The sequence below is a fragment of the Manis javanica genome, chromosome 13, assembly GCF_040802235.1.
Source record: "Manis javanica isolate MJ-LG chromosome 13, MJ_LKY, whole genome shotgun sequence".
NCBI lineage: Eukaryota > Metazoa > Chordata > Mammalia > Pholidota > Manidae > Manis > Manis javanica.
In genome coordinates, this window is record NC_133168.1 from 12,548,574 (window position 1) to 12,574,117 (window position 25,544).

At 38.8% G+C, this 25,544-nt stretch overlaps 1 protein-coding gene and 1 long non-coding RNA gene across 6 annotated transcripts in view; both read left to right on the forward strand.

Moving 5' to 3' along the window:
• Positions 1 to 25,544, forward strand: part of LOC140845843 (uncharacterized) — a 364,588-nt gene that overhangs the window by 164,669 nt on the left and 174,375 nt on the right. The window lies entirely within an intron of this gene.
• LOC140845841 (uncharacterized) lies at positions 535 to 10,098 on the forward strand. Of its 2 annotated transcripts, none has more exons than XM_073220950.1 (2): positions 535 to 964; positions 6,032 to 10,098. In XM_073220950.1, the coding sequence occupies exon 2, from the start codon at positions 6,093 to 6,095 to the stop codon at positions 7,095 to 7,097; it is 1,005 nt and encodes a 334-aa protein (XP_073077051.1). In that variant the 5' UTR covers positions 535 to 964; positions 6,032 to 6,092; the 3' UTR covers positions 7,098 to 10,098. The 2 variants fall into 2 exon arrangements, with proteins under 2 accessions (XP_073077051.1, XP_073077052.1); XM_073220951.1 differs by having other exon boundaries at positions 6,032 to 8,553.

Sequence of the window (25,544 nt, forward strand, 5' to 3'; positions counted from 1 at the left end):
AGAAGATATAAAGGCTAAGGTATGGGTGTAAACTTCCTGGCTGAGGGTTGGAAGTAGGCCTCCACATAGAACAGAATCTCTTGCTGGAGACTAGGAGACGCATTCATTCCAGGCATCTAAAGAAATCTCTGGCCATCCATTAGCTGCCATGCAGCTCAGCAAACAGACGCTTCAGTGGCCACTGACACACACAAAATTCACCCAGACTCAGTTCAGGAAAACCAATAAACAACAACAATAACAACAAAAACAAGGAAAACAAGGAAGGAGGATGGAGAGCCTGATTGCCAGAGTTACCACACTGTATTCTTTAAAATGCCCAGTTTTTCACAAAGTATGAATTGCAGAGAAAAAATAATGATGTAGGTCCTACACAGATGAATTGGCATTAAATAGACATTATTTTTTCCTAAACTCTTCCAAAAATTAGAAGAGGATAAAACACTTGTAGACTCATGTTATGAGGCCTGTATTACTCTGCTGCCAAGACCAAGCAATGCTATTGTAGGAAAAGAAAACTGCAAACCTGTTGGCAGCCGTGCTCAGAAAATAGCGCCCAATGCAGGGCAGCCGGAAGGCCCCGAACTTCCTAATGACAAATCATCCCACACCACTAAACTACATGCTAATTGCGCCTTGGCATAAGGACCAATGAGACCCACCAAATGGTTATGCTAATAAGGCATATGGAGCCGCACCAACCAGGTCAGAGCATGAGAACTATATAAGCAAGCCTCTCCTTCCCCTCTGGGTCCTGCCCAACTCATTTGTTTCACAAAGAGCTGAAGAATAAAGCTTTCTGCAGAAGAATCCTGCTGTTGTTGCGTGCTGTTCTTGCCGGCGAGGACAGGGCACGCGACAAGTGGTGCCGAATCCCGGGAACCAGAACATCACCGGCACAGGGAGGACCCTTCAGACATCTGGAGAGGATTCAGAACTGCAGGTCAGAAGAAAGCCCGGAGGGGTAAGTTCCGAGAGGCCCCTGCTTTTTAGGATAATGGTTGATGGTTCTCTGTAAATAAGGAGGCACCATGGGGAATGCACCGTCATTAGTCACGGCGCTGCAGACAGCTCTCAAAGAGCGAAACTTGAAGGTCTCCAGCAAAGTCTTAGGATCTTTTGTGAAGGAGATAGACCGTGTGGCCCCCTGGTTCATTTGTTCAGGGTCCCTCTCAATCCCGAGCTGGGACAAACTGGGGAAAGATCTTGATAGAGAGGAGGAGGAGGGTAGCCTGAGGGGAGGCACCAGGCCCCTCTGGAAACTGATTAGAGCTTGTCTGCAAGATGAGAGATGTGAAAAGGTAATAAAAGAAGGTCAGAGAGCATTGACAGATATCCAAGAGAGCATGTCAGAAACGGAACGGGAAACAGAGAGCGCGCGCGGCCGAAAAAAGGCCACAAAAACGAAGGTAAAGAAACCTCAGAGTGAGGGAGAAAGCCCGCCTAGGGCAAAAGCGAAAGAGCCCCGAGAAGCGAGTGATGATCGCCTCGGAGAAAATAGTAAATACCCCTGGAAAGAGTTGAGGGACCTCCAACTCTCCAATAGGGAATCTGAGGAGGAATTAACGTCCGCAGAGGAAGGGGAAGAAAATAAAACCGCAGAGTGTAGAAGTAAGGGAACCAGCAAAGTTGAAAAGCGGACCAAGGAAAAAATGAAAGCAGGGTGTCCCCCGACGCCCGTTGCCCCGCCACCTTACGTGAGTGGCGCACTCTCCTTTTGCCACCCAGATACTCTTCAGGCAATTAGACAAATGTTTCCTGTATTTGAGGATAACGGTGTACGCTCTCACCAGCCCCTGAGCCATAAACAAGTTAAAGACTTAGCGGAATCCGAGCGTATGGGGTCAGTGCCAACTATACCATAGCACAAGTTGAGAGATTAACAGAGACAGCCATGACACCCGCAGACTGGCAATATGTAACTAAGGCATGCCTTTCTAGTATGGGGCAATACATAGAATGGAAGGCATTGTGGCATGATATCAGCATGACCCAGGCACGCGCAAACGCGGCCGAAGGACAGCCTGCGTGGTCATATGATATGCTGACGGGCCAAGGACAGTGGGTAGCCAACCAGACCGCCTTCCCCTTACAGGTATACGCACAAATAAACACGTGCGCCGCCAAGGCATGGAAAGCCCTCACCAACAAAGGAGAAGTATCAGGCAATTTGACAAAAATTATTCAGGGGCTGAGCGAGCCATTTTCTGACTTTGTCGCTCGTATGATGGAGGCCGCAGGCAGAATATTTGTAGATCAGGAACAAGCAATGCCCCTAGTGGAGCAATTAGTATTTGAACAATGTACCAAGGAATGCAGACAGGCGATAACACCCTGGAAACAAAAAGGGATACATGCCTGGTTGAAAGCCTGTAGAGAAATAGGAGGGCCACTCACCAATGCGGGCCTAGCCGCGGCCATATTACAGAGCCACAAACAAGCCAGGATCACTAACAGAAGTATCAAATGCTTCAATGCGGGAAATTAGGACATATAAAGAGAGAGTGTAGGAGCCCAGCTTCAGAACAAACAACCCAAAAGACCCCTGGGTTGTGCCCTAAGTGTAAGAAAGGCAGGCATTGGGCCAATGAGTGCCGGTCTATTAAAGATATAGAAGGGAAACCCTTAGAACTGCCAAAAAACGCCCAGAGGGGCCCCCATCACCAGGGCCCGCAAATATATGGGGCAACCAGCATGCAAGTGTCATTCGGGAACAACCAGGCCCCCCAAGGAGAGCCACTTCAAGTTCCGCGGGATTGGACATCCGTGCCACCACCAGAATAGTGTTGACTCCACAGATGGGAGTTCAGCCTATCCCTTCAGACTTTAAAGGCCCCGTACCACCAAATACCCTTGGGTTACTCCTAGGGCGCTCTTCTGCTGCATTGAAAGGCCTGGTAGTTCATCCCGGAGTTATAGATCAAGATTATGAAGGACAAGTAAAAATCATGTGTTCGGCTCCCAGAGGAATCTATCCTATATCCTCGGGAGACCGCATAGCCCAGCTCTTAGTTTTACCTAGTCTCCACGCCAATTATCCTGCTACCAACACGGAGAGGGGAGAAAGGGGCTTTGGCTCCTCTGACTGGGATTCAGCCTTCGTAGTATTAGATTTAGCAGACAGACCAAAATTAACTCTTCAAATAGAGGGAAAGAGCTTTGAGGGAATCCTAGACACTGGAGCAGATAAAAGTATTATCTCTGCAACCTGGTGGCCCTCCAAGTGGCCTGTGACCCAATCCTCACATTCATTACAAGGTTTAGGATATGAGTCAAGCCCTTCAATTAGTGCCAAACCATTGAAATGGCGAGCCCCTGAAGGACAAGAGGGTACAGTCACCCCTTATGTACTCCCTCTACCGGTCAATTTATGGGGGAGGGATGTCATGAGAGACTTAGGCCTCAAACTCATTAATGAATACTCCACCCCCGCCCAAGGCATGATGATGGACATGGGATACATCCCTGGCAAGGGGCTGGGGAAACACCAACAGGGACACATAGAGCCCATCCTGCCCAAAGTAAAGAATGACCGTCACGGCCTGGGTTTTTCATAGGGGCCATTGAAGATGCCATGCCCATACCTTGGCTCACAGAGGAGGCCGTATGGGTTCCTCAGTGGCCCCTATCCTCTGAAAAATTAGAAGCAGCTCATTGCTTAGTGCAAGAGCAGCTCCAAGTGGGACACCTAGAACCCTCTGTGTCCCCATGGAACACACCCATATTTGTAATCAGGAAAAAGTCAGGATCATGGAGGTTGCTTCATGATCTGAGAGCAGTAAATGCTCAAATGAGAATGCTTGGACCCGTACAACGGGGACTGCCACTCCTCTCTGCCTTACCCAAAGAATGGAAAGTGCTCATAATAGATATTAAAGATTGTTTCTTTTCTATACCTCTAAGCTCCAAGGACAGGGAAAGATTTGCTTTTACTTTGCCAGCTATTAACCATGAACAACCCGATGCCAGATTTCAGTGGAAGGTCCTCCCTCAAGGAATGGCAAATAGCCCCACCATATGTCAACTGTACATTCAGCGAGCGCTAGACCCAATTCGTAAGACCTATCCCACGCTAAAGATCATCCATTACATGGATGACATCCTTCTTTGCTCCCCACAACCAGCGGAAATAGAAGAAGCATATATAGATCTCACTAGATCCCTAGAAAATTGGAGACTGAATATAGCAAGCGAGAAGGTCCAAAAATCTAGTGTTAGCAAATTCCTAGGAGCAACCATTTACACAGATGTAATTTGCCCCCAAAAGCTTGAGATAAGACATAATCAATTGCGAAATTTGAATGACTTCCAAAAACTCCTAGGGGATATTAATTGGTTGCGCCCATACTTAAAGATACCCACCACTGAATTGACTCCACTATTTAAAACCCTAGAAGGAGACCCACAACTAACGTCACCGCGCTCCCTCACACCTGAGGCATTACAAGCCATTCGCAAAGTAGAACAGGCTTTGATGACAGCACAATTAAATAGAGTGCAATCGAATGAACCCTTTGAGTTGTGTGTCCTTCCCACCCCAGAGCTGCCAACAGCAGTCTTATGGCAGCACGGCCCACTGATCTGGATTCATCCCCAAGCCTCTCAGGCTAGGACAATAGAGTACTATCCAGCAGCCGTGGCCAAACTTGCTTTGAGAAGAGTAAAAACCTCCATGACACATTTCGGAGAGGCTCCAGCTAAAATTATAACCCCTTACAGCGTAGAACAGATACAAGTATTATGTGCTATGAACGATGATTGGGCCATACTTGCTTACAGTTTCTCAGGAACCTTTGATAATCATTTCCCTAAACATCCCCTCATCAACTTCGCCAAAAATCATCTCCTAGTATTTCCTCAGGTCACTAGCCTAACCCCGCTGCCTCATGGAAAAACAGTTTACACGGACAGGTCTAAGACAGGCACAGGTGCCTATGTCCATGATGGCAAAGTTGTGACAAAAGGCTACACGCCTGACACTCCACAAATAGTGGAATGTCGCATAGTCTTAGAGGTCCTACAAATCTTTCCTGAACCTTTAAATATTGTGTCTGACTCCTGTTATGTAGTTAATGCAGTCAAATCTCTAGAAGTGGCCGGGCTAATCAAAGCGTCCAGCCCAGTAGCCACTTTGTTCAAACAGATACAATCAGCACTACTTCATAGGCAATCTCCTTTGTATATAACTCATATCAGAGCACATTCAGGCCTTCCCGGGCCTATGACCCAAGGCAACCACCTGGCAGACCTCGCAACCAGAAATATAGCTTTTCCCCTGCTAGACCCTATCACCACAGCTTCAAAATTCCATACACAATTTCATGTCACTGCCGAAACACTGCGCAAGCGGTTTAGCATAACCAGGGCCGAAGCTAGGAACATTGTCCTTAGCTGCCAACATTGCTGCAGCTTCCTTCCCACACCTCATGTTGGGATCAACCCCAGAGGTATTAGGCCTTTACAAGTTTGGCAAATGGATGTGACGCATATTTCGTCTTTTGGGAAACTGAAATATGTACATGTATCCGTGGATACTTGTTCAGGAGTCATCTTTGCCTCCCCATTGTCAGGAGAGAAAGCTTCCCATGTCATCCAGCACTGCCTTGAAGCTTGGAGCGCATGGGGGTTACCACAGATTCTGAAAACAGACAATGGCCCAGCCTATACCTCTACAAAATTTGCTCAATTTTGTCATCACATGGGGATAAAACATATCACTGGCCTTCCCTACAACCCACAGGGTCAAGGGATTGTGGAACGCGCGAACCGCACGCTCAAATCCTATTTACTTAAACAAAAAGGGGGAATTGAAGATATACCCCCCTCACCAAAAACTGCCATAGCCCTAGCACTTTTCACTATAAATTTTTTGAATCTGGATGCTCAAGGCCATACAGCAGCGGATCGCCATAATCAGTGGCCAAAAGACCCACAAGAACTAGTAAAATGGAAGGACGTGTTATCTAACCAATGGAAGGGCCCGGATCCAATCATAATCAGATCCAGGGGAGCTGTGTGTGTTTTCCCCCAGGGTGAAGAAAATCCCTTCTGGATCCCGGAGCGCCTAACGAGGAAAGTCCTAAACAAAGGAGATGACTTCGCTATACCTCCTGACCCTGCTCCTGACACTGGAGACCCCGACTCAGGGAGTATTGAGATGGGGAATCCTGTCTGCCTTTCCTAAGCCTATGCCTGTCCGTTTCAATGCAGCCGTTTTTCCGCGCTTTTTCACTACCAATGCTAGTATGAACTTGTCCTACTTAGTTAAAGACACCCTAGTAGCTCCCCTGGGAGAAAACCGATCCTTCGTAACTAATGGGTCATTATGCTTCACCACTCAGAATCTAGCTGGCTGTATCTCCCTGAAACGGAGGAAATACGGATGGTTCAGTGACATAATTCTAGAGGCCAGTAGCCTCCCCGTTATGTCAGCTAAATTTGAAGGGCCTAATAAGGAAGGGAGCCCGCCCTATAAGAACATGACTATCCACCAGATGGTTCTCTGGATCAATGGCACATTTGTACACTCTCCCAGGAACAATTCCACCGACAGGCCTCGTCAACCCAAATATGCCTCCCATTGTGTGGGCGACTATGAGGGAGAGCTGTGGCCCTGGACTGACTGTCAGTCAACTGTAGTAACGTGGGCAACTGAGAGGCAGGAGTTTACCATCTCCCCAGATATGGAGGGACGGCCAGCCAATGAGGCTTGGTGGCCAGTAAAGGTGCTCGAAGGCGAGTTTCGTCAGCAGCTGAGCATGAACCCCTTCCATAAATGGATGCTGTGTGGAGTCAATGGCTCGTGTACCGACCTCTCCCCCTTTTCCGCCCTCCAGGGTGGGGGAATCGGTGTAAAAAATATCACCTTTTGGTGCGAGAATAACCACATGCGCGCACACTGGAACATGATCATGACCCATAACAATGAGAACTACACGTGTTCAGCAAAATCAGGTCCAGAGTCACCTAATTCCCTTTTTCCATATACCCCCCATTTCTGTTTATCTTATCCAATAGTAGCTTTGACTCCTGCTCCAATGAAACCTGCTTTCTGTCTCAGTGTTGGGATGCGCGTAACTTTACCAATGCTTTGGTAGTCCGCATCCCCCGTTGGGTCCCTGTTCCCGTAGACGCCCCTAACACCATGACTCTGTTTCGAGAAAGGCGCGATTTCGGTGTTACAGCCGCCATAGTGCTCCTGATCTCCGCGACCGCGGTCGCAGCCACCGCCGCTGGTATAGCTTTAGACACCTCCATCAAATCGGCTACAGAGCTCAATAACCTTGCAGCCTCAGTAGCTTCTGCCCTGGACCAACAGTCCACACTTGATGGCAAACTGAAAGGAGGAATAATGATCCTCAATCAACGCATAGATCTCGTGGAGGAACAAATGGAGGTGCTCTGGCAAATGGCCCAATTGGGATGTGAGCGGAAATATCGTGCCCTCTGCATCACTAGCATTCAATATAAAAATTTTACACGGGCAGCTAATCTGTCACGAGACCTGTCCCAGTATCTTTCAGGAAACTGGTCCCAAGACTTCGATGGGACACTAGAAGAGCTGCGGCGAGAAATTATCCACATCAACTCCCCCGTCTAGATATCTCCGTAGCGGAAGGACTCTCTTCCTGGTTCCTCAGAGCTCTCTCCCACGTCAAGGAGTGGGCGGGCATGGCTGGGATGGGCGTGTTCCTGCTTGGAGGTCTCATGCTCTTACTCTGGTTGTTATGCAGACTCCGCAACCAACATAAGCAGGACAAGGTGATCCTTGCTCAAGCCCTAATGGCGATAGACGTTGGCGCCTCTCCCCAAGTGTGGCTCAACATGCTTAAGAAGGAAGCTTGGCTTTAGCTTGAGGTAGCTCTTGCACCCTGAGCCCATGTGGCACTGCACCAGGCCCGAGTACCTCAATGCTTAATCACAGCTTTCTTTAAGAAGCTCATGGTGCAAGAGGGTTGAGAAAAAGGGTCCAAACCCTTTGTACCAAGCGGTCCCAACGCCAGCCAGAGGATGCGAGGCAAAGCACTGCAAGAGGTCTTGGACCCCTCTGAGAGGCATGCCTGACTGCATAGGGGTAGATGCCCAGAACCCCTCTCCAAAAAGGGGGCATCAGGAAGTATGATGGAGGTCAGGCCTCTGTCTCCGCCTCTGCTGGCAAGTTCCGCCTTGAGCTTCTGTTAGACAAAAAAGGGGGAGATGTTGGCAGCCGCGCTCAGAAAATAGCGCCCAATGCAGGGCAGCCGGAAGGCCCCGAACTTCCTAATGACAAATCATCCCACACCACTAAACTACATGCTAATTGCGCCTTGGCATAAGGACCAATGAGACCCACCAAATGGTTATGCTAATAAGGCATATGGAGCCGCACCAACCAGGTCAGAGCATGAGAACTATATAAGCAAGCCTCTCCTTCCCCTCTGGGTCCTGCCCAACTCATTTGTTTCACAAAGAGCTGAAGAATAAAGCTTTCTGCAGAAGAATCCTGCTGTTGTTGCATGCTGTTCTTGCCGGCGAGGACAGGGCACGCGACACAAACCAATATCACTTATGAATATAAATACATAATTCCTTAATAAAAACTAGCAAACTGAATCCAGCAGGACATAAAAAGGAGTATATGCTAGGACAAAATTAGATATAACCCAGGAATGAAAGTTGGTTTCAAAGTACAAAAATCAGTCAATGCCATACAACTTAGTAAAAGGATAAAGGGTAACAATCAAAAGATCAGTTCAATTAGTACAAAAAAAAGTATTTAACATAATCTAACACCCTTTCATAATAAAAAAGACTACATAAACTCAAACTAGAAGAGAATTTAACCTGCAAGAGGACATCTACAAACAACCTGTAAATAACTTACTTAATGGTGAAAAACTGAAAGTTTTCCTACTAACATTACAAATACAAGGATGCCCCCTTTCATCACTACTATAAAACATTTTACTGGAGATTCTAGCCAGGGTAATTAAGAAAAAATAAATATAAGGCATCCAGATTATAAAGGAAGAATTGAAAGTACCTCTCTACAAATCCCATGCTCTTCTATATATAGAAGATCTTAAGGATTTCACTAAAAACTAGTAAAGCTGATAAATGGGTCCAGCAAGGTTGCAGAATATTAGATCAACACACACAAAAAAAACAAACAATTGTATTTCTGTATGCTAGAATCGGCAATCCAAAAAAATGAAATTATGGAAAGGTCCACTTACAATAGCGTGAAAAATAATGAAATGCTTAGGAAAAAATTAAACAAAACACATATAAGATATTTACACTGGAAACCACATCACTGAAAGAAATTAAATACATTTGAAAGACATTCTTGTTTGTGTATCGGAAGGCTTAGTTTTGTTAAGGTGCCATGTACCCCAAACCGATCTACAGATTCAATTCAATCCCAATCAAAATCTGGCCTGCTATTCTTTTCCTTTAGAAAAAGACATGCTGATCCTAAAATTCACACAGATATACAAGGCACTCAGAAAAGCAAAAAGAACCTTGAAAACACAGAACAAAGTTGGAAAACTGATACTTCTTGATTTCAAAACTTACTACAAACTATAATAACCAAGGCTGTGTGGTTCTGGCCTGCGGATAGATGATGAACTTGGGAATGAGGAGGGCTGTTAATGCTCATGAGCATCTGAAATTTGATAATACTATTGGTTGTACAACTTTGTGAATATACTAAAAACCACTAAATTGTACTCTAAAAGTATGTACTTTATGGTGTATGAACTATATCTCAATTTAAAAAACTAGTGAACTTTGCTTAATCAGTTACTGTATAAAAACATTTTTGAGCGAAAATAATATGAATCGTACAGTGTACATAAATACTGTAATGATCAAGTCAGTGGTATATATGGTCTGTTTGAAGCAGACAAGTACAATTATATCTGTAACTTGAAAATATTATGGTGTCTACTGTTTTCTTAGCTATGTTTTCCATTAATTTTAATTTTCTTATCATTTAAAAATACATTGTGCTCCCCCTTTATGTAAATAGATAGACCACTGTAACCACTTAAGTGCTTTTAAAAATAATTATGTATAGAAACTCCAAGATAAGATTTAAAGAGTGAAAAATGATTGGTGTTTTACATAGAAAGAAACAAGTTTATTTTTAATGTTATATCTAACAAAATAAGAATTTGTGGACAGAAATTAGCTTAGGTCCCTTGTTTGCTCTTTTTCTTAATTGAAACTTAGATACATAGAACTCAATTAATCACAATCCTTGGTTCACAGCACATTATCATCATGTGTCTATCAATAGGACTTTTTATGATTTATTTTATGTTATTTCATTCATATTCTTCACAATATATAAATAGCCATGAAAATACCATCAACTTTAAAACCATTACACTATTACTTACATCTAATTATGCATACCTTCCCATACCATCCCGAAGTCTTCCCTTTAGAAGAAACTACTATTTTTTACATTACCACTTCCTACTTTTTTCATATATATCGTTAATGCCTAAACAATCTATGATTGAATTTTACTTATTAATGCCTAAACAATCTATGGTTAAATTTTACTTATTTAGATGTCTATTAAAAGATATAACGCATATTTTCTACCAGGAGTTTCTCTTCCAACCCAAGTATGATACTAAAAAAATAAAATGTTGAGTATGCTTGCTGCTCATTTATTTTTCTTGCTGGATAATACATGATTGAATCAGTAGCATTTTTTAATAAATTTTCAGTCAATGAGTAGCTCAGTTTTCCCAGTTTTTCTGGTAATGCAAAGATAATTGCTATAAATTTCTTAATTATTTTTTTTGTTATTCATGACCTAAACTTGCTCCTTTATGAGTTTCAGCTTTCTAAAATGTTGCCAAAGCTTTAGAAAGTTGTTGAAAACCCTCACTGGTAATGTTTTAGCAGTACAGATTATGTACAGACCCTCAAACCCTTGAAATGGTTAGCTCTTCCATGTTGTGCCACTCAAATGTTTCTAAACTGGTATCTCATTTATGTTTTAATTAGCTTTCCTTTGCTTAATAATAAGGTTGAATATCTCAATAAAATTGTGAGTCATAAATATTGTGACCTGTCATGAATGCATCTATTCATGATTTATGACCTTTTGTTTTTCTATTGGTTCATTGGTCCTTTTTAAAATTAATTTGTGGAAATTTTTTAAATTACACATTATTCATTGTCCTTGATACAAATTCTTTGTAATTATGTGTTGCAAATATCTTCTACTTTATAGCACATCTTTCATTTTCTTTAATTGCTTTTGGTAAGTTTTATTTTCTTTGCTATGTTTATTTTCTTTATGATTAAACTTTTTCTTCCAAAAGTTTAAAAATTTTCTTCCAAAAGTTTAAAATCTCTTCTCTTGCACTATAAGATGTACTTTTCAGTCTGTATTTCAGTCAAAAAGATGTATTTTCTTCCAAGAGTTTAAAAATTTTCCATTTCACATTTAAATTCTTAATCAAGTGAGATGAGTTAGAGATTTTTTTATAATACCATTTATTGAATAATTCCTTATTTCCTCAGTGATCTTTCATTGCACTATACCATTTATCAAGGTTTTAAGTAAATATGAGTTTGTATCTAGACTCACTTGGGCTCCACTGATCATTTAATCTCTCCCTTCCCCAATACCTCTCCATCATAGTCATATTATTTTACAATAATTTACAAGGTAAATACTTTCTTAATCTCTTTTGTTGCTGTTAGTGGTTCTTCTTGGCTCTCTGTTTCTTCACATATATGCTCTTTATATCCTTTTTAATTCAGGGTAGTTGTTTTCAATTCTACAAACAATTCCCCTCCAATTTTTTTCTCAACAACTTATCTGAATATTGTGTTTCTCCTTATATGTTCTGCATCTCTTAAATCTTACACTTTCTCTGTTTTTACCTTTCCTGTTTCCTTTGAGTGGGTCTCTTTTAATCTAAACTACCCAATCCCCAGCTAAATGCCTCTTACTATCCCCATTTATTGTGTTTTTATTATATTTTTACAATTCATATTTCTAGTTTGCTCTTTTAGGGGTTTCTCATTCTTATTCAAATTTGCTAATAAAAGTCATTTCTCTTTTTAGATTTTTGGTCAGACTGTTCTAACATATCTGTTCTCAATGGTGGGTAATGTCAGTTTGTTTACTTTGAAGGTAACCGTTCACTTTAAGAGTTTACGTTCTTCTAGTTATGAATTCTTATTTTCCTGAGTCTATCAGCTACGCAGCTTCTAGAATGTATCAAGGGATTGAAGGCTAGCACCTGGTTCAAGTGAGTTCAAGGAGGCTGTGGAGGATGAGACCGGGCAAGAGCCCCAGGCCCCATCAACCCACTGAGAGTTGCACACGTTGACTGTCATTTCCAGAAGATCAGTTTTAGGAATTTACCTTAACATTCTGAAGAAGAGCAGCATTCGGTGAAGGTGATATTCTTAGAATATCGATAGAAAAAAATCATAGAAAATCAGTCCCTTCACACCTATGTCCTTCAGCACCTTACCTAAAGGCTTTTGTGGTTCCCCAATACCACCCACTGACCTCAGCTAATGCGTGCAGCTAATAGCTATTCCAAGGTAGTGGTGGTGAGAGAGAGGATGGACTATGGACTGAAATAAGAAATTCCAACATTTTCATATTTATCATTCCCCTACCACCACGGCTAGCCTAAATAGTCCATCCGGGCTACAACCAGCCACAGCCCACCCAACTTTTTCAAAATCATCTGCCTCACTGGTCTCCTAGCATTTGATGGTGTTGCTGTATTGTGGATGCCGCTTTCTTGTCTTTTTCTAGGGTAGATTTTGACAGAAGAAGCCAAAGAAGGGGCTAATTTCTGTTATGTCAGGAATCATAGTATTGTTCCTCTCCTCTTTGCTTATATGTACATTTGTAAATTTTCCTTATTTCAGAAAATCATTACAAGTATTTTTAAATGCAACTTTCAGTCTCCTCTTTCTATTTGAATAAGACAAATAAAACTTTAGAACACAGTTTGACTGGCTCATCTCCAAAACTATTCCTTTCCTAAAGAAATGGAACACTACTTTTTACTCTGACAGTGACAGAAGGAACAGTGTATGCACATGTTTTCCATGAAATTCCTCTGAACACTGGAAAACACTTGGATTTTTCAACAGCTATATCTTAATGTTACAATCTAGCAACAATGGCTTTTTTTTTTTTCCTGAAGTCTGCTCAGGCTAAGTTAACCAATCCATACTTAAGTTTCTTCTATACTTTGCCCTCTGCTTCAATTATACTACTAATGGAATTGCAAAAAAGCAAGGACAAAAACACAAAAGCAAAACAATATTAAAAAATGCCTTTTAATCTGTGATGTCGTGTCAGTCCTTCCACTTTGCTTACTCTACGTTCAGAGAATTCTCTGGAGGTCCCATTATCCCTGGTGAATTTCCTACCAAATTATATTCAATAATTGTCCAAGTCATCACTGATTTATTTGTTGCCTACTTAAAAAAACAAGTATGTTTCAAATGTCAGGTTTAATGGTGCTCTATAATAAAAGTTATAATGCTGCTCTTCAGCCATTTTTAACACAAAACTATAGCTCCATTCTTCTTTCTCTCTCTCACACACACACACAGACACACATCCCACAATCTACAAGCACAAAATCAAGTTTAAATTATTTTCTGAAGGTAGTTGAGGTGAACTTGTAGTGATCCTCTGAAATAAGCTTTTCTGGTGGTCTGTTCTCATGAACTAAGTTAATCGTCTAGGTTGAAATTGACTTTGGACTTATTAGCAACAATGTGTATAGAAGAGAATTGACATAAACTGCCTGAATACCAAAAGGGTGAAAATTTTCTTAAACAAATGATTGTTTTGTACACTCAGTTAAGTAGTGGAAGCAGATAAACACCAAGTATTTTATTTTGAAGTCAGTGGTCAAATTTTAAGTATATAGTAGTAAACTTAAACATGTATACATAAATTGTGTATTTATGTATATGTGTACTTATAGTACTTATACATACACCTATATACATATATGATACACATTTATATATGTGTATTCATATAAATTTATATATGCATATGTTTACATATTTGAACATGACAAATATATATATCTACATATGTTTAGATAGATGTATACATATGCATATATATGCACACATTTATATATATATGTTTAATTTTGGTATATGTCTACACACATACAAATGAATCATGTATTTGAAATGGTACGAATAATAGGTTTCATCAGATAAGGTAAAGTATACAATTCTGAGAAACACTAATCACTACTGAATACAATTAATAATCATTAATGTGTTGGCAATTCAGAAAATCTGAATCATTCCAGAACACCTCATATTGACTTAGCTTAATATTAGTTTCACTTACAATGTCTACTTAACAAAATAGCTAAACAATGCTTCCCTTATATTTAATTATATGTATATTTCAATATAAACCTTGGTGTATATTGTGTATTTCAATACAAAAATTATTTCAGTTCTAAAATTTAGGGCACAAGGGGTCTTGGCTGATAGTCTCTATTAGTTTTTCTCCCTCTTGACCCACCCCAGGTATCTGAAATCAGTGCATTAGTTTAAGTCTACCAGCCATAACCAATGCATGGGGGGTGAAATGCAATTCCTGACCACACAAGGCATAATATCTTGAAGTGAGTGATAACGTATATCTCTCCAGCTCTTTTCTGAGTTAATTGAAAGTCTCTTTCTGTTGAGTGATGTTCCTCATACACTGAGTTCAGTTAGTGTATCCGAAATCACAATATAGCATTTTAGACTTAATGTTTAGAGATTAAATTTTTAAGGAAATGTCTTGTGTATCAGTAAAGTTTTTTAAAAATGATTTGACATTTCTGGGACACCAATTGTATTTTAGCTTTCCCTTATGCTTCATGGAAAACTGTTGTCTTTCACCGGCTAACCTTCGCCTGTTGCCCAACCTTCCTTCCTTCCTTCTGTGCCTCTCTTCCCCTGCGCCTGTGGGTAAGAGCCATTAGATGTACTTGTGGAACTACCAGTCATCCATTCTCAGTGGAGTTCAAGTAGGAATGACCCCACTCACGTCTTTGAATGTGAAAACAGAGCTCAGGGAAAACAAAACTGAGGATTTCATTTTTCTGGATACAGTGACTCAGGGATGAGCTTGTGACACATGCAATGCCAATAAGAGCAGGGATATGCAATCCTGGGACGTAAGTTTAAACAGTTGGGTAAAAGGGACTTTTAGCCTCTGACAATGGCAGGCTGGCTTACTTTACTCCAACCAACTACTTGTGACACCTAAAAGACCTGCAAGAACAATAAAAAGTATCTGTTAGAAGGGATTGGAGAGTTTAGCAATGTAGCGAGAAGATTCCAGAAGGTCAGTCTGACATTGGCATCACTTTCTTCTCAGATACATAGCCAGGTAAAAGCAGAGAATCTGAGCAGACAGAGGTAGATGAGAGTCTGAGATACAGAGCAAAGTTTTCATTAGTTCCTAAGACTAGGGGTTCAAAGTAGGAGGGGTTCTGATAAACATTTTTGGTTTTCATTTGGAAAAATAAAAGTCTGAATCCTAGAAATAAGATCATACCAGAAAAGAATAATTCTCACAAGGTTCAAATTAACTTGGCTCCTAATGGGTTAAAGTGGTGGTTCTTAAGCAGGGGCATCAATACAGTCACTCCTCCACCCCTCCCCACCCTGGGAGCCTTTGGCCATAAACGGAAACATTTTTGATTGTCAAAACTTGGGAGAATGCCGTTGGCATCTATTGGGTGGAGGTCAGAGATGTACAATGCACAGGACAACTTTGTAAAACAAAGAATTACCTGATCCAAAATATGAAGTTTCCAAATACAAACCTTGGTTTAAGGTGACTTTCACTAACCTGACAGCAGAAAAAAATCTGGAGAAATATATTCTATTCCTTTAAATTATCTCTACAATTTTCATACTAAATTTCCCCACTCAGTAAAAAATCCAATCAAAATAACAGGTAATTTAAAAATTGAAGAAATAATTAAAAACCAAGAGAAAAAATAGGTGATAAATTCAGATAAAATAATTTAGAAATTGGAGTATTCAGACTCTGATTTTAAAATAATACTTAACATTTCAACAGTTTTAGTGACAATAAATGTTGACAGAAACCTAGGAGCCATATAGAACAGTCAAATGGATTCTAGAACTGAAAATCAACACGACTCAAATTATAGATGGGCACACAGAAAAAATATCAGATCTTCCTATAGAAGATTAGAACATCATAACTGCCTAACTTTAGAACTTAATCGTCATGTATAGGTAAAACGCTGCACAAAACAAATGCAGAATGCATATTTGTTTCTATTAACCTTATGGTACTCCACAAAGAAAATAAACCTCAACAAGCTTTTTTGGGATTGATAATATGCACATAATTCTCTCTGATCACAATAAAATTAAGCTAGGAATCAGTAAAAAGAAGATAACTGGAAAGCACTAATATATTTGAAAATTAAAGTTACTCTTTCAAAATTACTAAAATTGCATAAGAAAATGCTTATTAAATTTTCCACTCATTGGTGTTATTATTATCTTAAAGCATACAACCCTATACTTTGCACTGTAAGGTTAAATTGCATATTTTTTAAGTCTACATCAATGCTGCCTTATTCTCAACACTTTTCTACTCTGGTTTCTAATATTTGCATCCATTCTCAGGAAGTTTCTTGCTTTGTGTAACATGATGGTTACCTGGAACCACACTTTGCATCCTAACCCCTGAGCAACCTAAGCTGATACAGCATTTCTATTCCTTAGGAGTTGTTTGCACTTCAAATGAAATTTCTTTTTAATGTAAGGATAACTCAGTACTGAAAAGTGTGCAAACATAAATATACCTCTTTCTGTCTAGAACAAGTAAAGTGAGCACAGTCCTTAGAACTATCACCCTCGTCAAGAAATAGAACATGGCCAACATTTAGAAGACCTTTTTATGCTCCAGTGGGTCAAAGGGCCAATCGAAGTGGAAATCAGAAAAATATTGAAAGTACTACAAATCAAAACTTTCCAGATACCATAAATATGACATGATCAGAAGACAGAACATTTTGGACATAGGCAGAACTCTCATCCAGTGGGCTATTAGCCAAAATGTTTGAACTGGCTAATTGCATGCTTTTTTATGAAGTTTACACAGGCATTTGTACAAAGTGACCTATAAAGAAACTTAAGTCAGTAAGTACAAATATGAGATTATTGTGGTAACTCAGAAGTGAGACTTTTATATACAGATAACCATAGTGAGAGTTGGAAATGGGGGCTAGGGAGAGAAAGATATAAACTGATCTTTGACTAAATGTCAATTACTTGGCTGATGATGGAGAGAAAGGAGCTAAGGGTAGCGTTATGACTGTCCCTGAGTGGCAGTGACATTCAAGAGAAATAAGTTAGAAAAATGAGTTTATATAGTTGGACATGATCACTTTGATCTTAGCTTCTTGGTTATGAGATTTTAATTTTGCCATTAAAACAAAAATAAAAATTTCTGAGGCAAATGTGTTAGTTATAGATTAGTATCTTTGATAATCTTAAGAAATATATGTTTGAAAAAGCTGTTTCGCCTTTCTGAACAAAGAGGAAAATCTACACTGTACACTGGCTACCATTTCTAGACCATCTATTCTCAACCCAATAGAATATAAAAAGTACAGTTTACACAGATATCAGAAATGCTTATCCCAAATTGACTGGTTGTAACAATTGATAGAGGTAGTTCTTAAACTGGAAACACATTGAAATTTATTACATGTACTTCCCTGTATACTTGTAAAGTGGAGTGCAAATCTGAGAACAGGTGAATAGCACTTTTCAGAGAGGCTTTAAAAATGTATGTTCCATAGAAACTATTGAAGGAAAACTCTTCTAATTTTATCTCCCTTTAGCTCCTATTTGAGGGAAATGAGTGATGGTGTCATATCTTCAGATGTTAATACCCAGGAAACTCTGCCAATGTACTGGGAAAAGCATCTGAAGATTACATGAGTAGGAGCCCACTGGATGGGAGAGGAGCATTTGGGCTTGTCCCATGCATGCCGTTTCTGTGCGCGATCAAGGATCAGTTTTGCCACTTTTGAAAATAAGGGTAATTTGTCCCATTGACAGCTACGCTTTGTTTTCTGCGTTCTTGGGATCACTTCCACTACATATCCGTCTTCGCTTTGGCATTAACATTGATTTCCTTATTTGGATACCACCCCCTCATTTTTCCCCATTAACCATTTATAGCAAATTTCTAATTCTATTTTTAAAATCCCACAATCTCCTCTTACAGCATCCATGGGTGTTCAGCAATCTTTTGTGCGCAAGTGTGGCTTGGGTACTTAGAACAAAGGAATTTTGATGGCTGAAATTCCCACCCTTTTCACTCTGATAGTTTTTTCCCAAAACAGGAAAATTATCTTTCTAGTAATTAACCTGGGATAAGCTAGTAAAGAATTTAAATATATTGATAAAAATTATTTTAAATTAATAGTCAATTTATGAAAATGTTTCTAAATTGCTTCAAGTCCCTAGAGATTTTATTTCTATGAAATTGTATAAAACAAATCTTCTAAAAATGTATAATGTTAATATAATATAACATGTAATTAGTATAAAACATTTTATTATCTTTAGAGATAGTAGGAAAACAGTATGTATCTCGGTCTATTATCATAAAGTTCAACTTAATAACGTTTCACTTCATGAGTTCTTACTATGTCATTTTTTTTAATTTTTGAATTTTGGGGGACTTAATTTAAGCAGACATCAGAGGTTTATTATACCTGGTTCCTATCACATAATAATTTAATGCATGTAGCCTTGCACAAGGCATTTTTAGATGAATGCACCATGAAGTCACCATGCGTAAGGGTGTGTCACTTCTTCTGAAATCAGCCGGATGATAAGACCTTTATCAAGCAAGTCACCAGCAGATGTGTCACAGTTTTTCCCGGCTATAAATTTCTCTGTGCATGTGTTACAAACATGTCTGACACTAACTATGACTGTTACAACTTAGCATTCATTCCCCCTGATATATTGACACTATAGAGTGAAACATGGGGGCCTGGGACAAAGAGATTTGGTGTTCTCACAGTGAATCACCACACACTAGCTACTGATAAGCATTGCCACAAATCATGGATAGCTGGCAAGGTCCTCTGTCCTAATTTGTTTTTCAAATTTTCATTCAGGCAGTATAACTTCATTACATCCCTGCAAGCAAGACCTCAGGCATTGTGTGAGGGAGATTTACAGCCAAGTAAGACAGCTATTTCAGGCTGCAGAGAAATCCCTTCAGCTGCATAGTGTCTGCACTTTCCCTCCTAGTTCGGGGAAGTAGATTTCATATGATAGAACTTTTTAAGACATACAGATTGTTTTTCTCTCCATATGACTGGATGAGGGAATTTACTGCTGGATGTGAAAGAGCAACTAGCATTTGTTATTCTCTCTAGTCATAGCTTCATGGAAAATCAATGTAGAAAAACTCTTTAATATCCTTTTTTATCATTCCTTAAATGTCATTTTCCTTTTTCCATTAAAAGGTGAAAAGAATTCAGCAGATTGACTCCAGATGAGAATACACATTCTGACGTAGGGCTGGAAGAATGGTGGAGAAGCAATGTATCACATCAGACGCCTTCAGCCATACTGTTGGCAAACCAAACCTTGCCAAGCAGTGGACGGTTTGCTTTCCCACCAAACTGCCTTTCCGGCTTGAACCACTGCATTAAAACTTGGCGGATCACCTTTTAACACTGACAGAAATGTTGCCTGCCTCCTATTGTTTGGAGTGTAAACAGTCCAACTAAACTATTACGGAACTTTGACACCCATAAACAATTTATAAAAACTTCAGTTTGGCACAGTGAAAACAACTCAGCTGAAAATATTTAAAAAAAAGAGAATATTGGAAAGAAAACCTATTTCCTAGAAAAGGATATTGTATTTCGCAAACAGAAGAAACATTTAAAATAGCATGTGATTCTACTGGTTGGAGGTAATCAAAAAATTCTACACTTTCTTTCCTGTTGTATTTGTTAACAGTAAAGAATGTCTAAATTACTTTAAAAAATAATCTTTTTGTTCTTTCATTCTGAGGTAGTTAATGTTACATCACAAGGTAGGAATCTTATAGAACATGATATTCTGCTTGATTTCTAGGACAGTAGTTATATATTTGAAACACTAATTAACTTTAATCCCAAACTGAAATAGAGTAGTTTAAAGAGATAGGCTAAGCACAAAGGCAACCTAATAGTAAATACAATAAATATAGAAAAGGTTTGTAATTAAAACTTCATAAAAATTCCTTAGTATTCAACTATACGTTTTGAAATCATTCAAAGTGGAATCTAGGATTATATATGTATTTTATTCTCATGTGTTTCTCATTCCCTTAAAGAAAGAACTTTCTCTGCACTGAAACTGGGCTTCAGTTTCAGCCTAGAAATAGGAACCTCACTATAATGCAAAAGATTGCTTGTTATAACTTCAGTGAATACTTATTCATCTACCTCTCAAAAACTTGTCAGTAATGTGTTACCAGTAAGAATTTGATTCTCAACCGGTAGCTCAGCAATTCTGAGTTGCATCAGGAGAAATGCTGAGGGTAGATAAGTTGGCAGCATTTGCCCTGAGGGCTCTCAGCCTGTGATGTACCCAGGAGTGGTGAACTTTGACTGTCTTTCATATTGTCTTTGTATCCATGCAATAAATTCAAACTCTGAGTGCAAGCTGGTGTTGGCAGCATGTTTTTCTATTCCCACGAGTGAGGGACATTGTGTTCTCTTTCATGTATAGAATAGACATTTTAAAGTAGATAACAAAGAAGAATAGAAATTAATATTTTTGTTATGTCAGTTTAGTAAAGTCAATATTTTTCCTTCTTATAAGTAAGAATAATGAATATGCCAATGTTTCTTTTGGGTTATTGCACCTATTTGTTTTCAAAACCATGCCTTTGAAGTTTATTCATTAGAATAGCGAAGATTCTACTAAAATATGTTTAAACTTATTTATGCTTTTCGTTAAAATTAATAATAGAGCATGTTAATAAATAACATAAATCAGTTTTTAGGGGCTGCAGAAAAACTAGATCACACAAGAAAAATGACACAAATTTGTTTACTTCAGAGTAGAATATATATTTGTCCTCTTTTTTTGCCTTTTTTTTCCCTTGCTGTGCACTAAAAAGTAGTTCAGTAATCTATACGTGTGTTGGTCTCTCCCCCCTCCACCAAAAGTAAACCCATTTATTTCTTTATTTGATAGCATAGAATATAAGCAAATGCTTTGGAGAAAACACAGCCCTTACGATTGTCTGAATTTTAACTGACTACTGTGTTTAGATTTTCAATTTTCCTTCCTTTTTCTCTGCCAGTTTTGAAGAGTGTTCATATGCCTCACAATATGCTGAGCCTGAGATGATCAGCCGAGTCTTGGCTTCTTTGAGAACTTAAACCCTTTAAACTGAGCGCTCTTTCCAGCTGGTAGGTCAGCGGCGCTGAGCAGACGCGGCAGGTTTCTGCTCAGTTACGTTTCCACAAATGGGGCTCTGCTTATTCTTAGCGCGAAAGGGGAGAGAGTATTTGCCCCATAAACAAGTCTATCCGTCTTCCTTTACTTAGCTCACTGTGTCTAATCTGTTTGGCATCGCAGGCTCTTCTTTTCTTCTCCTTTCTTTTCTTATTCATAAGTTTTTGATTGGCAGGTATTATTAAAAACAAATACCCCTAAGATATTTTTTCACTCCTGAAAGAATCTATTTATTTCTCACGAAACCTGCAAACGTTTCACCTATTTTCCCATTTAACTTTAATATACATGTTTGGCAAAATAATACTCCATAGATTGACTTTTCGAATGTTACCTTTTATATAGAGATTAAGGTTACAAAAGTAAATTAGACTTTCTTTAATCTCATTACATTCTTCACATCTAAACTCTATTTCAGACATTTACTCCTAACACTTCAACTATTGTTCAAACACTGGCAGCTTTTCTTAGGGTCACAAAGATGACTCAAACCAGCTAAACAAAGTTTTAAAGTCTGTTTTTCCTGGACATTTTCTAAAGGTCATACCTAAAACCTCAGCATAAAAATAAATGGGATTTAGAGTAGCACTTACTTCAGTAATGTAGCTTGTGAATGAAAAAAAATTCAGTTTTGGTTGAAGTCAGCTTAAATATGTTAGAATCAAGATGTGATCATCGGATTGCTACCTGTCCTTGAATTTTTTATGAAGCTGCAGATGAAATACCAATTTGCCTTGGTTTGGGTTTGATTAGTTATTTGACTTCTCTATAAATGGTTGAACTCAAAGAAGCATGCAGTAATGACATTTATTATGTGATTCTCAGACTTAATTGTAAGCAAAATAGCAATTAATAATAACTACTGATTTTGGCCTTAAATGTAACAGGAGGCTCATATAATACATTTTATTTTAAATTTATTTTTCTAAATTTTAAATCCCTCCTTCAGCTGTCATTTATTTATTTTTAATTTTTAGCTGACATAGCGTGTTTTTTTCCTGAACTTTAAGAGAAAACAAAATCTTTTCCATGACTTTGTATATATTTTGTCTATCTAACTTATATAGATTGCCCTATATATTTTGTCCTATTAATTAATTGGGGATTTCTGACACAGGAACTTTTTAATGTCTTTGGACAAGACAATTGTCTACATCTGTGAAATTACCCTACAATACAACTTTTATTTCATGTCATGGCAAAATGTTAGGAGGTAGAGGGTTGATAGGAATATGATAAGAATCACAGTCCTTCAAAAACTTTGATTTAAAGCAACAACATTTAGTGATGATAAAGGTGATAATATTAAATGTTTTTGTCTTTTAAATGATGAAGAAATACCAAAACTTAAATTTGTCCATCAAGCTTAAAATTGCTGTTTGATATCCACTGCTCCTCTTTGTCTCTGTGATAACCTGAAATTGTAATGTAGAATAGAGTTCATTTTTGGCCTCTCCAACAAGAAGCCCACACCTGAGAATCTGAAATACAAAACTTAGATTCTGTATAATCAGTACCCAAGTTTTTGTTAAAAAAAGTGAGTTTGAGCAAAAATTTTAGAGAGAAAAATAACACTCGGTGTGGTTATCTATCAGGCTTCTGGAAGTTACCATTTTGGTGAACTCAGAAAGGTGATTCAAGAGAAATTAACACTGTCTTTGTCTTTTTCAAAGGTGTTATCAGTGTTAACAAAATCCAACAAGGGACGGTGAAGCATCCTATTGTTTCAGCAGAAAGTGGTTAACCACCTCTGTGTGTAAAGGGACAAAAGGAAAAGTTGATTCCAGAACTCTTAACATCTACAGGTATAGGAGAAGGCTGCTTCACCCTTGGAGAGGTTTCCACTATGGTCAACTCACAGCCAGGCAGTGAATTATCTAGCCTTTCAAGTATAGTGACTTATCTTATAAACCACCAGGACACTGCTGGCAGTTCCTATTGACCAAACCAACTGTAACGATGAGAGCAACGGAATTCAGTTGGTGGAGTTGATAAAAGCTTTCTGGAACAGAAAACAAAGTGGAAGAGTAGAGAGTGAATCTGGAGGCATAAATAAAGAATATCCATTACAACTAGCAAATTAGAATATATGAAGTTTTAAAGTCATTGGCTCAATTATACATTTCCACTTAAAGGAATAATAAATATATACTCAGGAATAAAACATCATAAGAAATCACCCATCTCCCCTGAGAATAGAAGGTGGATTGTTGCTATTTCAGTAAATCATCACATAAGGTCGTTTTTCATTGTATATTAATGATTGGGTTTTAAATTAGTTTACAGAAAAGGTGTGGTGCCTTTTTTAAACAAAAAACTCTACCAGCTAGAAAACTCTAAAGTAGCAGCGAAATGTTTACCATGGTGTAGCAGAATAATACTGTTTGCTCTGATAACCTATAGAACTCATCCAATCAAATGGCAATTTGTTGTTAAAGAGCAGCTACCTAGTTTGAGAATATAGAAGCTAATGTGTATAGATGCATAAAAGGATGCAAAGTTGAGACATAGAAATAAAAGAAACTAGGAGGGAAATACTATTCACTTGCCAATATTATGGTCAAATCCACCTCAACAGTCATAGTATCAAACATCTCAATTTCATTTAAAAACTGACTCTGCCGCCCCCCGATTTTTGTCAGTGGTGCTGCCATGTTTTAAAGACTTTTAGACCATCAATCAGTGAACTATCTTTTATTCCTTCTCTGTTTTGTTGTATCGACTATGTACATGTACATTAGATTTTTTTTAAAAAATCATGCTTTTATTAGACATGCTTTTATTAGACTACAACAAACACATACACACACACACAAATAGAAGCACACATAGGTACACATATGTGCATGTGTGGACACACAGGTGCTTTGAAGAGGAAAATGAATACTATGATGTTCATGGAATCTAAATCTAATTTCAAATAGAATTAAAGATTCCGAGTGAATGCTAAAGACAAAATTGTATAGTGATTGGGGCTACTACAACCAAAAATTACAGAGCAGAAAGCATTATTCTTTCTAATAGATAGGAAATAGAAAAAATAATTAAGGATAAAAATTAAATTAGATTTTACATGTGAAATCTGGGGAGAGGGATAGTTGTTACTCTAAGAATAGCTGATTTGCTGGTGATTAAACTAAGCTTCTTTGTGTCCCCCTTCCTCATAAATTGTCAAGTGCCTTCTTGTGTTTACCACATTCTGATCTAGGACCAAACCTCTGATGATATATAATGTTTTCTCAATAAACAATAAGGAACCTGGCCACACAACTTCAGATATATTAGTCTTAGGATTCTGCTTTTACAGAGTTTGGTGCTGAGAGACAGTCTGTGTTGTCTCTTCGGGTACGTGTGTGTGTGATGCGTGTGTATCTAGGAGCAAGGCATGCATGTCACCAAAAGAAATAGCAATGTCACTTAATTTATTATCTCAAAATGTTATCCGTTAAGTCAGTATGTAATTTTTAAGTTCTTTCTTGTATTTAGAGAATAAAATGTGAACTAAGACATCCAGCAGGCCTCTCTGAGGAGAGCCCATACTCAGGCCTTTCATTGCATTTTTGGGTTTTTCTATAAGCAGGCCACCAGAAAAGGATGACAGTCTCCCACCTAAGGCATTCTGGGAATATCACCACATGTTTGTGCCCAAAGATAAGTCAGGAAAATTGTCTAAACAATGTTTCTGTTTCATTTTGATAATCACTCAGGTTTTGCTGTAAGAATTTGTGTATTGATATAGATTTTCTTTAATTTGTTTAGCCTTGTAGCTTCAGCTGACCCTCCAAACAATCTATAATAGGGACGGAGAAGGGCTAAAGATCCAGTTTCATTTTAAAGAATTATCAACTAACGCCTATACTTGTCTATAAGCCTTTTATGAAATGTCCAGGGGTACAAGGGGCTCAGTAATTAGAATACATGCATTCTCATTTGTGTCAAGGGCAAAATACATTTTGGCCGGTCAATTTATTGCATATTCTTTCAAGACATATTTT

Excerpts from the sequence above, each read along its gene's own strand:
- LOC140845841 (XM_073220950.1), top strand. The coding sequence starts at position 6,093 with ATGACTTCGCTATACCTCCTGACCCTGCTCCTGACACTGGAGACCCCG.